This window comes from Acomys russatus, chromosome 27, assembly GCF_903995435.1.
Source record: "Acomys russatus chromosome 27, mAcoRus1.1, whole genome shotgun sequence".
In the NCBI taxonomy this organism is placed as follows: domain Eukaryota; kingdom Metazoa; phylum Chordata; class Mammalia; order Rodentia; family Muridae; genus Acomys; species Acomys russatus.
The window spans coordinates 26,772,669-26,786,348 of record NC_067163.1 but is presented as its reverse complement, the minus strand read 5'-3'; the positions used below and the strand labels follow the sequence as shown (position 1 = coordinate 26,786,348).

The following is a 13,680-nucleotide window of genomic DNA, read 5'->3' as shown; positions in this document are numbered from 1 at the left end:
GTCTGAAATGTATATGATTAAAAGCAGGTGGTGCTTACAGCCGTCTTAAAATTCATTTTACATTTTCCTAAAGGTGTTGTTTGACATGTATGCTTATTTATGAGGTCTGCTATTATAATTTGATGCATGTATGTAGTGTGCCCTGGTCATATTGGTGTAATTGGAATTGTCTGAGACCTTACATATTGAGACAATAACCATATGACAGAGAGAGCTCACTGAGAATGACTTGACAGTTTGAAACCTCAAATACTAGGGACACACCTCCTGCAATAAAGCCACACCTCCTGATTCTTCCCAAATAGTTCTACCAACTGAGACCAAGCATTCAAATATATGAACCTTTGGGGGGCATTTCCATTCAAACCACCACATGACCTTGGTTTCACCTGTTACAATGTCATGAAGTGCTTTTCCTGTATTTTCTAAGCATAGAGTCCTTATTAGATTCTTTGGTCATTTTGAGTCTATTTTTGTCCATCTTGAGAGATGGGAATCTAGTAACATTTTTCTGCCTCCCTCTTCAGTTTTCATATAAGCACCACTTGAGGAGACAATTCTTTCTATGATATACACAATTGGTCACTTGCCAAAATCAGTTAGCTGTAGCTATGGGTTGACTTTCTGTGTATGTGGAGGGGAGGGTAATCTATTCTGTTTCATTGGTTTACGTCTGCTTTGTGTCAGAATCATGGTGGTTTGTTCATTTTAGCCTTGCAGTCTATTTTGAAATCAAGTATTACAAAGCCCTAGCTTTTCACATAAATGTTTTGTCTTTATCTTGTTTCTTTCATTCATTCTTTGTCTATGATAATTGTCATTGCTCTGCTCATGGTTGCAGTCTACCTAGAGGCTGTGTTCATGTGAATGAACATGTTATCAAGGCTTCTGGTGGATGAGTATGGAATTATGTTGTTTTCTTGTAGACTCTATAGTTTTTTCCATTGTTTTATAATTTTCCTGGGGGATATCTTTTACTTCTTTCCTTAAGTGTTTTAATTGCATTTCTGTGTTTATTTTTTTGTGGGTGCAGGCATATGTGCATGTGTGGAAGTCAAAATACAGCTTCCTAGAGTCAGTTTTCTCTTTCTACCAAATATGTCCTGGGTATGGAACTCGAGTCTTCAACCTTGCTGGCGGGACCTTTACCCTTTAAGCCATCTTGCTGCCTCTTGTTTACTTCTTCAGTAAAATTTATATCTGAGTATTTGGATATAGTGTTCTAAATAGGATCCCACCGACAATCCTATCCAGCTATGATGCCTATAAACCATATGGCATGATAACCCTAAGGGTTCAGAAGTAGCCCACATACCTTGGTAGTAACCAACAGATCTCTAATTGGACTTAAGACCTACTCAACAAGAGAGAAAGTATGGCTGGCCCTGGAAACCTAGCCAACTGCTCACAGCTAATGAAGTCATGCATCTTGGAGAAGAACCTGCAACCACCACTTTCCTAAGCTAGCATAATCCCTAACTACATTCAAAGTACTTATCATTGTACCTACAATGAAGTCTAGTTCCTACATCTCCTCAAAGAATATTTTCCTAAAAGAAAAAAATCAACCATTTATTATTAATACATAGAAATGTTTGTTGATTTTGTGTTGTACATTTTTACTGAATTCATTTATCAGTTCCAACTAGTTTGGTGGGTTTTGTAATGTTTTCTTCATAAGCAATCATGTCATCCTCAAACAAGGATAATTTCACTTTCTCTTCCTTGATCTGTTTGCCTTTGTTTTTTTTTTGTTTTGTTTTTTTGTTTGTTTGTTTTGTTTTGTTTTTCTCTTGCCTCTGACAAAGCTATCCAGAACTACATGAAGAAGAATGATGATAGTGAGAGCCCTTGTTTTGTTCCAAGAAGTTGTCTCAAGCTTTCTCTGCCTCTCACCCTTTCTGCTGTTGTTGTTTATCTTAAGGATGCTTTAAAATGCAGATGTTAGTGTAATCACGTTTAACTGTGCTTTTATGGAGAAAGAGTAAGATTCAGATAACAAGACAAGAACATGCTTTACTTGTGAAACGTAACTGGAGCGACAGAATCAGCCTAGCTATGCAGAATAACTGGCAACACCAACAAGGCTATGTGAAGGAAGGTAAGATGGTTTACCTTCGTCTCCCACTGCTCCCACTGAGGAGCTCCTTGAGTTGCCTGGCGCCACCAAGATACTAATAATGGTGATAAGAACTAGCATCTGTTCAGCAAGTCAGGGCAGAACAGCCTGGAGTACATCCTGAACAACCTAAGGAACCTCTGGAATTCACCAGTAAGTACATCCTCACCAGCCTAGGGGGCCATGAGAATCCACCAATGTGGACTCTGTACTGTGTTAACTAACAGCCAGTCATTGGTTGGCGGGCTTGCAAAGAGGAGACGTAATTAACCTTCAGTGTTTGTCATTGCTATAGTATTAAAAGTCATATATAGGTTACTTCAGCTCAAAGTAGCAACAATAGCTCCAACTCAGTGAGTTGCATTCAACTTCCACTATTTTGATTATTACCGGAGTAAAGATAAAGCAGATAGTGTGGAAAGCGTCCACTCCTGGAGGGGTAGGAGCTGAGGGAAGGCAGAACGATACCCAGTCTTATACCTGATTGCTTTCAAGGAGAGCTCAGAACAGATCCTCCCTAAAACTGATGGAAGATGCTCAGCATAGAGCCTCAACAGTGTGCCACACTCTGTGAGTCTGCGCTTACATATGAACGGCCAGTGCGTGGCCAATCTTGACATCTTAACTGCTTTACTGACAGTTGTAGAGTTTCTTTTACTCAGTTTACATTGTACTGAAAAGAAAATTGCCTGCCGTGACCCCAGAGCACAGCTGTTCACTCTGAGGTCAAATGAGAGAGGCCAGTCCATATGCCCTACTCATTTTCCCACTGTATAATCAAATCAGGCGGTAACCTTTCCAGTCTGACATTTGCTCGTCAATGGAGTTGTCATCTATAAAAATTGTAAGGAAAGATGGTGAATATGAGTAACATTTTTTTTACATTCTTTTATTGTTTGGTTGGGTTTTGTTTATTTCCTAATTTTATTTCATCAATTGAATTTTTACTAGTCTAGCTTTTGTAGTTAGCATACAAAGCATCAAGCTTTATTGTAGCATTTTCTTTTGTTTGTTTTTATTACTTATACAGTATTATGCCCACATGTGTGCCTGCCCGCCACAAGAGGGCATCAGATCTCATTACAGATGGTCGTGAGCCATCATGTGGTTGCTGGGAATTGAACTCGGGACCATTGGAAGAGCAAACGGTGCTCTTAACCTCTGAGCCATCTCTCCAGCCCTATTGTGCCATTTTCAAACATTTATTTTGGTTGATTCTTCTGCCCGTACTCCTTCCCACCCCTAGGATCATTCCCCTGCCCCATATCACATGTGTCCTTTTGTCCTCTTCCCCCTTCGTACCCTGCTTTCTCAGCACTACCTTTCACCTTCCCTTCATCTCTTGTACATACACTCACATATATGTGCATATATGTGATCTCCATATTTTGGAGAACATGTTTGCTTTTTGTTTTTGTTTTTTCTGAATTTGGGTTGCCCAGCTTAAAATAATATAAAATAATATTTTTCAGATCCATCCAATTTCCTGAATTTTTCATTTTTTCTTACAACTTAGTAAAATCCACTGTGTATATGTGCCACAATTTTATTATCCCTTTATCTGTTGATGGCTCGTTCCATTTCTTTGCTTTGTGACATGTACAGCAATAACATGAAGGTGCAATGTGCATCTCAGTGGTAAACTGGGAGTTTGGGAAGATGCCCAGGAATGGCACAGCTGAATCATCTGGTAATTTTAATTTTACATGGTTAAGAAACCTACATGCTGATTTCCATAAAGGCTGTACTAGCCTATATCCCCATCACTATAGAACGCATCTTTTTATCCCACACGCTAGCCAACTTTTGCTACCAACTTTCTTGATGGTAGCGGTTCTGAATCAAGAGATACGGGATTCAAAGCAGTCTATGTTTGCATTTCTCTGATGGCTATGGATGTTAGACACCACTTTTAAAGATTCTTTCTAATTTATATGTGAGGGGTGTATACACCCATAGGTGCCTGCAGAAGACAAATTGTGCCGAATGCTCTGAAACTGTATTGTCAGGCACTAGTAAGCCATTTAATGTGGCTAAGAGGAACAAACCTCATGTCCTCTGCAAGAACAACAGTGGTCTTAACCTCTGAACCATCGTTCCAGCATGCTAAATACTTTTAAAATACTACCTACTACCTCTCTTCTTTCAAAAAATTCGGTTCATTTCATCAACCCATTTCTTAATGAATGCTATTAAGGCTTAAGGCATTTGATAACACTGTCTTAATACAGACAGGGTGATACATGCTAGTAATAATGCCAGTGCTAAGGGGCTGACATATATATGGCCGAGGAGATAGCTCTGTAGGTAAAAGCACTTGCCACACAAGTATGAAAACCTGAATTCAAATCTCTAGAAACCATGTAAAAGTCTAACACATAGATTGAGTATCTATAATAACAACAACACACTTCTACAGTGAGGTGGAAGATGAAGACGAGAGAATCCCTGGAATCTGTAAGCCACTTAACCTAATGTATACAGTGAATAAACAATATGGAGACAAACATGGTGAAAGGGGAAAACCCATCCCAAGGTTGTCCTCTGACCTCTTCATGCATACCACGCCCACATTCACACACACACAAATGTGCACATGCAGTGTACACTTACACACATACACCCACACATATTAACTAAGTAAATAGATAATCTTTTTTTCCTTCACTTAAAAAGATATGGCCCAAACCGTCTTGTTCTCCAATTTATAGTTTAACCATTTTTACAGAACCACAAGTTGCTACTCAAATTCATTGACTCAAAACAAGCCAATGCTGTTCTTGTTGTCTACAGAGTGCAAGTGAAAGAAAAAGCACTTATAATGTCCCCAATCTATTTTATCAATATCTAGACTTGGTTATACATTATAACATGTCTTGTTAGCTATTATCAGGTAGAACTTTTAACAGGGCTAGTAATTTTGTGTAGTGTTTTCCACTATTTAATCCAAAACTGAAGCAGAAAACACAATTCTGCACATGACAGCCACCAGCACTCCTTTTATTGTCCTATAGGAAAGTCCTATAGAAAGAAAAATTATGATAGATTAAAAACTATGTATGATTTTAAATACATTTAATATCACACATTATTCATTTTATACACTAATAAAATGGTAAAGGAAGAAATGACAAACAGAAGTGTGTGTGTGCTCGCGCGTGTGTGTGTGTGTGTACTCACTTGTGCATGGGAGTGTGTGCACCCAGTTAAAGGGTAACTTTCAGGAGTGAGTTCCTTCCTTCTGCCATGTGGGTTCCGAGGATCAAGCTCCAGTCAGGAGGCTTGAGGAGGAGTCTTTGCTCACTGAACCATTTCATCACTAGACACACATATTTTTTAAGAAAAGTTATTTAGTCATCTCAAACATCAAGAAATTTGAATTAGTACAGTTTACAATTTCAAGCAAAAATGTAATCATCTTATAAAAATGCCTTTGATGTTCATGCTTTTTAATGTGGCAAATTTGTCCTGACATAGCTAAGCAATAATGTAAAGCATGTGGAGTTTTAAGGAAATATTTGCCTATGTCCACAAAAATCATTTTTGTTTATAAGAGAAACAGTTTGAAGTTCTGCTGAAAGAGAAACCACTTCAACAGAAAAAGCTAGAAATTTTTTCTAAATGTGAAATTAGTCATTGATCATTATGAGGAATTGCTCGGAATTCTACAACTTAGAAACACCATGGAGTCCCCTTTCATATTTTGGATTTGTAAATGACAATAAATTGTGTAGTTCATTAATGCAGGGCTTGAAAAAGCACATTTTCCAGAGCCATTTGCTTTTATATTTAATATCAATTCAACATTCTCCCACTCTGTGTGTGAACTGTAAGAAATGACAATGTTTCCAGCATATTTCCAGACACCACAGGAAAAGCTGTCCTGGGGGGCATTTGCCGCCTCGACCTCCTTAAATACATCTTTTCACTTTTGATCTAGGACTTTCAGTTTGCCAAGAGTAAGTCAAACTTGTCCTTGTATATCTTAGTCCTTAATACCAAACTTTGAGTTAGAACTTTGAAGCACTTCATGGGTTAACAAACGTGCCTTTCTTCCTTCCTGAGTTGCTGGCTTTGGCCTGGGCACAAAGTGACAGGAGAAAACTCTCAAAACTAAATGAAAGACCAACAAAGAGGGAACAGTGTGGACTGCATAGATTTCATTAGGTCAAGAAACAATCAGCAGTATTACAAAGTCGTCCCCACAACCTGAGATGTCATAGAGTGAACTGTGCTCTGCATGTTATTGTGACCATGAGAAATGCAGTGCCCTCTATACCTGTGTAGCTCTTGAATCCAGTTCATCTTTTCACCCAAGAAAAATAACATCTTCCAGTTATTTCTGTGCACTATGGAATGACAAGCCACTAGACTGCCACATTGCAGCAACCAGGAACATAACTCACAACTCTGAGTAGAAAGAATGCCGCTCAGCCATCTTCACGGGCTTACCTTCCTGTCGCGCTTGCTAACCTGGTTGTCTGGACATTCCAATTATGCACACAGTGTCTCCCCATGTTTTTCTAACCTGATGCTAACAGGTTGATAAATAATTCTACCCTTGGCCTTTGGCAGCCTCTGCGTTCATTTCTTCAAGACGGTGGAAGCAATTTGAAATGTATAACCAGCAATGCCACACAGATGTTCAATACCAAGGAGACAAAGTTTACACAGAGGCCCTTCTTAACTATAGCTGTGGGCAAGGTCTACCACATACCAAATTTCTAAATGAAGACATAAAAAATGAGAATATCTACCGAGCATTTCAGTATTCTGAAGGTCAAAAATCTGAGCATTTCCAAACATATAACAAAACTATGAATGCAGGGAACTGTGTGGTATTAATCCGTTCAGTGCTCTGAGACACTCACAGGCATGATGGCACATGTCTGTGCTGCCAGCACTAAAGAGAATTGCCAAGGAAAGACTGGATGGAATACTCGGTGAGTTCAAGAGCAGCCTGGAAGACATTTCACAACTCTTTTGGACAAAGTGTGGGGGAGAGACGAGATGAGAAGAGAAGAGACAAGAAAAGGTGGAAGGAAAGAAAGAGAAGAGGAAAGAAGGAACAGAGGAAGAAAAAGTGGGGGCTGTTCTTCATATTGCTTTCAAATTAATAGCCTTGCTCTATAGCTGCATGGTGTCCCTGCTACTCTGGGTGGGTTTCTGTGTTCCCATTGTGTTACCAAGACACTGTAATCATATCTACTAGGTGAGTGTAGTCCTCAGAGAAAAATCGATTGATGTGCATGAAACAAACTATCCCATCTGTCCTACGAATAACTAGATACAGTGCCTGTTGGTGTTCTGTCAATCTATTTTGAAGTCTTGGTTTTTGGGAAGAGACCATAGTAATTGATTAAATGGACATTTACTCAATTAGACATGTTCTGAAATGCAGAGTCAGACAAACAAATCAATGCTGTTCACATCACGTATTCTGGTCAAGACATCACAGACTGGGTTTCCAACCTCTACCCTAGCAGGATTTATTTTTATCTTTATTTGTAAGGATTGGCCTGTGAGCTATCCATAGCACAAATTTCACTTAAAGCTCAGACTAAACAAATAGGAGAGAGGGATGTGATGAGGAATTTGTGTGTGAGTCTCTGACACAGAAGCTCCCTACTGGCAGCACCCTAGGCTTCCTATGAGTCAAAACCCGGAGAGGCAATCACAAACTAGAAGAATAAGAGAGCCCACGACAGATCAGAACAGCCACACACAGCCCTGGCTTGTGACGCCGCTGGCCTCGATAACTCGATACTTCTGACCTCTAGTTTTAGATATAACTCTTGATTTTTTTTTTTTTTTTTTTTTTTAGTGCTCTGTTTGTCATTTGGAATAAATTAAAAGATTTAAAGTATCTTGATCATACCCACCTGAAAATTTAGAACTCAGAACAAATAGAGTTTTGATTTAATACTATTGCACTAGCAAATGTTAAACAAGTGTTTAATTTTGCATTTGATACTTAGAGTATACATCAAACTGGGTGATCATTCCTCCACTGGTAACATATTCGTGGCTTTTCTGTCTGTATTAAATGCATTGCTATATATTACTCTGGTAAGAAGCTCTATATGCATCTTATTTTCATTTTTCATATTTCTCATATAGTTATATAGAACAAAAATAGAAAATTTGTCAAAAGGAAGGGTTTTACCAATACTGTTTTATTTTTTCACACTCATAAGTTAATTGAAGGCATTATCTTAAAAGGTAAAGAATCGAGTTATTAGCTATGTATATACCTATTAATCAACCTATGTATAAAATTAGCCCATATTTTTATGAGATAAAAAGCAAATGCCTTTTTAATGTTTAATGTAGCCAAACTCTAGTACTACTACTGTTGTGAAACAAAACTTATTGTTTCTCCAAAGGGTATAAATATTTGATCAGAATCTTTGGAGTCGAACCCAAGATCAGGCATTGCCTAGAGATGGCATAGTGATCTAAGACACAGACATGCAGGACAGAAGGACAGTCAGGTTGAGCTGAGGCAGAGTTACACTGAGCTGGCGTGTGCCTCTGCGGAGTCAGCCCAGAGCTCTGGAGCCTGGGTAGCTCCTCACAGTCCTCACAAACTAAAGCAATTGCTCTGTTGCTGTCCATTCACGCACTAGTCTGTTTTTGGTCCTTGGCTGCCTCTACAGAATCGTGTACCCTTGCATGAGGTAGCCTCTCCAGGTCAAGAACATTTCCCAACAGGGCAAGCAGCTGCAGCTGTTGGCAGCTGCTACTCTACTCCCCAGCAGCAGGGCAGTCTGAGGAAGGACTTTCTGAATATTAACACTCATGCCATGGCTTTTGCCTTCAGGGACTGTGTAGGCTGACGCATGTAACAGCACGGTCTGGTGCTTTGTATTTGATTGTTAATTATTTTGCTCCCTGAGGTCTGTTTGCTGTCTCGTAAGAACAAACTATCACCTACCCCAAATGTGGTTGTGTAACCTTGCCTCAAGATATTCTCTGTTTGACTAATAAAATGCCTCTATACCTGGGCGGGGCAGAAATGAGGTAGGTGTGGCCAAGGTTCGGAGGTGGGGGTGGTGGCAAAGGGTCATGGGAAGGAGAGAGAGTAGAAAAGAAGGAAGCGACATGGCCATGGGTTAGTGTGGAGAGAACCACGTGGCCGGAAGGAATTTACTCTGAAGCAGTGTTGGAGAGAAGCGGTCCAGATGAAAAGCATGTACAAGGGTTTGTGGAATTATGGGTGGGAAGTAGCCGGATAGGAATGATTACAGCAAATAGCATGGGATGGGGTGGCTGGGAAAGGGTTTATATCTGCTCGGCCCCAGGTGAAATAAGGCTTATTTAAAATTCTATCAGGGTTCTGTGTCTTTTAGTGATATGATAGCAGGTTAATACCACCACACTAAGTATAGGCTTTTGACAGTAGACATTAATAGCCATTTTCACTTTCTACCACAGATGTAGACAGCAGTATTGGGTTTTGAAAAATGTTGTAATCTGTAACCAATTGATATTATTACCAAATTTACTTAGGAAAATCTTCACTTAAGAGCTGCCAAGGGAACTAACAATGGACCAGTCACCAAGAGTTTTCCAGGTAGAGTGTGGAATCTCATGCAAAAACCATCAAGACTCCCACAAGCAATCTGTACAGGGTATTATAAGCAACCTAATTTCAATAAGATACAGTGCATGTGCCTGTAGCAGTCAAACATATGACTGGAGTGGCTTTTAGAGCAAATGTGAAGACTGACAAAATGGAGAAACAGACATTACTGTAATGGAAATGTGGCGATGATTTTTAAACAGGAAGTCAACAGAAATGGTTGATTTCTATTTTAAAGAACTTGACTCCTATAAGCAGTACAGGAAAATTAGTTCACAATGTGGAGAATGTTGTTGTATCTAGCTAAAAAAAAAAGGGGGGGCATGTAGAAGTTGGCATACAGATCCAAGCAAGAAGGCCTCAAGAAGCCAAGGATAGGAAACAAGGAAAATACAGACCAGCCACATGACTGGACATAGAACTAATGGAGTTTGAAAGTGGCCAAGATGCACAGTTTGGGAAACTGAAAGAATAACGAGTTTGATGGAAAATAAAGATCAAGAGCAAAAAAGAAAAAAGAAAAGAAAAGAAAAGAAAATGTAATGAAGGTTTTTTTCCTTTTAAATCGAAGATCGGAGACTAATCTACATACAATGCAATATGCCAGTTTTAAGTGTGGGTGATTCTCTGAAGGTTACGATGAATGACAAAGACTTACAGAGGAAAACTTGTCACCCAACATCTAGCAGTTTGTATTTTATTGTTTCCGTAGGAATGCCACCTTATGCTACTTGTGATCACAAGGAAAGTTAATTTGCTTTTTCTGTCTGTCACTATGAGCATCCTATATCCTCTTATTCACAACCTGCGTAGAATCTCAGACTCCCAGCCTCTCACCAAAGACTCTTTAATAATATAATGTCATAGTTACATCTCCTGCTGCTGTGATAAAATATCCTGACCAAAAAAGCAACTTCAGAGAGAAAGGGTTTATTTTAGATCAAGATCTGAAGTTGGGCAGCTGACTACATTTTATTTCCAATCAAGAAGCAGGGAGAGGAGAGCGGCATGGATGTACTCTGATGTGCCCTCTCTCCGCTTAGGCATTCCCACATCCCAGACAGAAAAGGGCTCCACCCACCCACATGGGTGGTCCCACCTAAATTAATCCAATCCAGATAATCCCCTTAGGCATGCCCAGAGGTCCAACTCTCTGATGATTCTAGATTAAGCCAAGCTAACAGTTAACACCATGACAATGAACGTGGAGGGCCATGAACAATTTGGCAGCAGTAAATGTTTTCCGAATGCACATCAACCAAAGCAAATTCAAAATCAAATGTGTTGTGAATATGGGATGTGTTTTACATCACTTGGCTGTGTTGCATTTCACAACAGCACTGCAGCCTTGGTTCTGAGCACACATGTTCACGGCCATGCCATGCAACCAAGGGATGCTGTGGCAACACCTTGGTTGAGAATCTAGACTATTACATGTTAGATCTGCAGAGTTTTAACTATGCATACAAGGTTGTGTGTTTATACAGAAACATTGTCAATTAGCTATCAGACAGCAGGGACTGAATTTTTTTCTTCTGTCATTTGTCAGCATGTAAGTTTCAAATCACCATATGTTTGGATTACATTGTGTTAGACAATTTGATCTTCAAAATTGCTCTCTGAGGTGTGTGTGTGTGTGTGTTTTAAATCTTAAATGAACCTTGGCTTTGCTTAAGAGCAGACTTCCTAATAATTTCCAAAATGGCCTTAAACATATTCATTTAATCTCTTAGCTACATACTTATGCTAAGCAGTAGTTAGAGCATTGATGGTTATAAATAAAACTATTAGGTTGGGGAAGTGAGTCAGTGGGTAAAGGCACTTACTACGCAAACATGAGGAGCTGACTTTTGATCCCCAGTATCCATGTGAAGAGCTGTTGTGGCCATGTGGCCTGTAATGCCAGCACTGCTGTGGAAAGGAGAGATGGGGATTATTTTCTGGGGCTCTCTGGCCACCAGCATAGTGGAAAAGAAAGGAAAGAAACTCCATCTTGAGAGAATAATGGTCAGGGAAATAGCGTAAGGCACCCGATGCTCTGCCTCTGGCCTCATCATGCGCTCTCATGCCTCACACAAGTGCACACATACAAAACCACACAACACACGCATACACACATGCAATCAATTCTGAAAAGTTGTGAAGAATCACATATTCAGCAAGAGTTTACAAATTCTTTGTGTAAAATCATAAGGCGTGGCCTTCTCCTTCGTATTCAAATGTTAACATTATATGAATACCAAACTGTTGTTTCTAAACAACCTTGTGATCTATTGTCAGTAAATGTTAGGATAGTATGCCTATTACATATACCTCTGACCATATAGACACATCTCAGCCACTAAATTGCCCAGAGGGAAGAGTTGACAAAGCAGGTTCGACCTTACTGCTTGCCTTTTATCTTAGTACAGTTACATACAGTTATTTCTAGAACATTCAGTCCTCTCTCCTGGAAATCCCCTTGGGTTGTCACTAAGCTGGTGGGCACATGTCCTATTTTCTACCACAATGTTGCTAAACGTTTACCTTTATCCAAGGATTTGCCTTGTCAAGTAACACTGGATTTCTTCTATTTAAGCTTTTAGCAAATGCTAACGGGGTGCCCTTCACACTGTTCTGCCTTTGACTAGCACTCTCTGCTCCCTCGTCCATTAGCATCCACCTGCCTCAAGCTGACAGGTTCTCTGATATTTTCTCACTTTTCTAAGGCCTTACTTTTGTTTAGTGTCTTAAAGAGACACTGGATTCCTGGTAATGAAGTCTGTTTTAATTACATTGCAATGTCACAAATCTTTGCTCTTAATTTGGTAGCTTCAATGGATATTATTTTAAAAAAGACATTATCATCTTTTTGTGGTTTACAGATTGAGGACTTTGGGAGCAGATCACTCACACAGTTAGTTCTAGGATAGGGTCTCTCAGGAGGTTGCAGTGAGGTACCAGATAATCTAGAAGAGCAGTTCTCACGTTGAGAACCCTTTGGGGAAGGGTCAAATGACCTTTTCACAGGGGTCGCCTAAGACATCAGAAGACACAGATTTATATTATGATTGCACTCATAACTAGTAAAATTACAGTTATGAAGTAGCAATGAAAATAATCTTACGATTGGGTCACCACAGCGTAAGGAACTGTATCAAAGGGTCACAGCATTAGGAAGGTTGAGAACCACTGGTCCAGAGCATCCATTTCCAAGATGGCTGACTCAGGTACATGGTAAATCCCCCTCACTTGAGCCTCTCTATGAGGCAGCAGAATATTGTTCCCTTAGACCTAGCATAGGCCCCACTAAGAGTGAGCAACCATAGGGAGACCAATCAGGTGCTGCAAGGCTTTAATGCACTAGCTGTCAAAGCCATCTTGTCTATTTGTGCTTTACTGATCATGCAAACCAATCCTAAGGAATGTTCAGCCCACACAGGGCTGGGGCAATATGTGACATCATCTCTAGTTCTCTTAATGCATGGCCTTTGTGACTTCCTGTTTGCAGGTCACTTACTTCCCATATAGCCACAAGGACTGTATGACACTCTTAGCTTCTCCTGTCCGGGGTCTGGCCACAGCTCTGCTTAGTTTTTGTGAACAGATGACGGTGTGACTCCTTTGATCCAACTGTGAACCATGAAAAATGCTCAGCACTGGCAGACCTCAGACCCCAACTGATATCAACACAATTGCATCCTTTGGCTCGTTACCGCCTATGTTCCGGATCAAACCCAGGTCCTGCGTCCTTCACATTGCAGGGACACTCATCGAGCTGTCCTCATCTAACACTTCCTTTTTAAGTTCCTGCCATCAGCCTTGAAATGAGAACGGGTACCCTACAATACCCTTTTTGTTAGGACAAGAGTTGCTTTGATTTTACTTTGTTTGCAACTCTTACTTCAAAGCCACTTTTCCCCCCAGCCCTTCTAATGTACATTTTCTTTCCTATTACTAAGAAGGGAGCTCTGAGCCTGAGCTCCCTACCACACAG

General features: G+C 40.0%; 1 protein-coding gene across 1 annotated transcript in view; it reads left to right on the top strand.

Annotated features, from left to right (window-relative positions):
- The window catches only part of LOC127209837 (rho GTPase-activating protein 7-like), a 100,233-nt gene extending 86,931 nt beyond the window's left edge, over positions 1–13,302 (top strand). The window contains exon 4 of the mRNA XM_051169475.1: positions 13,195–13,302. Within this exon, the coding sequence (XP_051025432.1) occupies positions 13,195–13,302 (108 nt within the window). The remainder of the gene's footprint in view (positions 1–13,194) is intronic.
- The last annotated feature ends 378 nt before the right edge of the window (positions 13,303–13,680 follow it).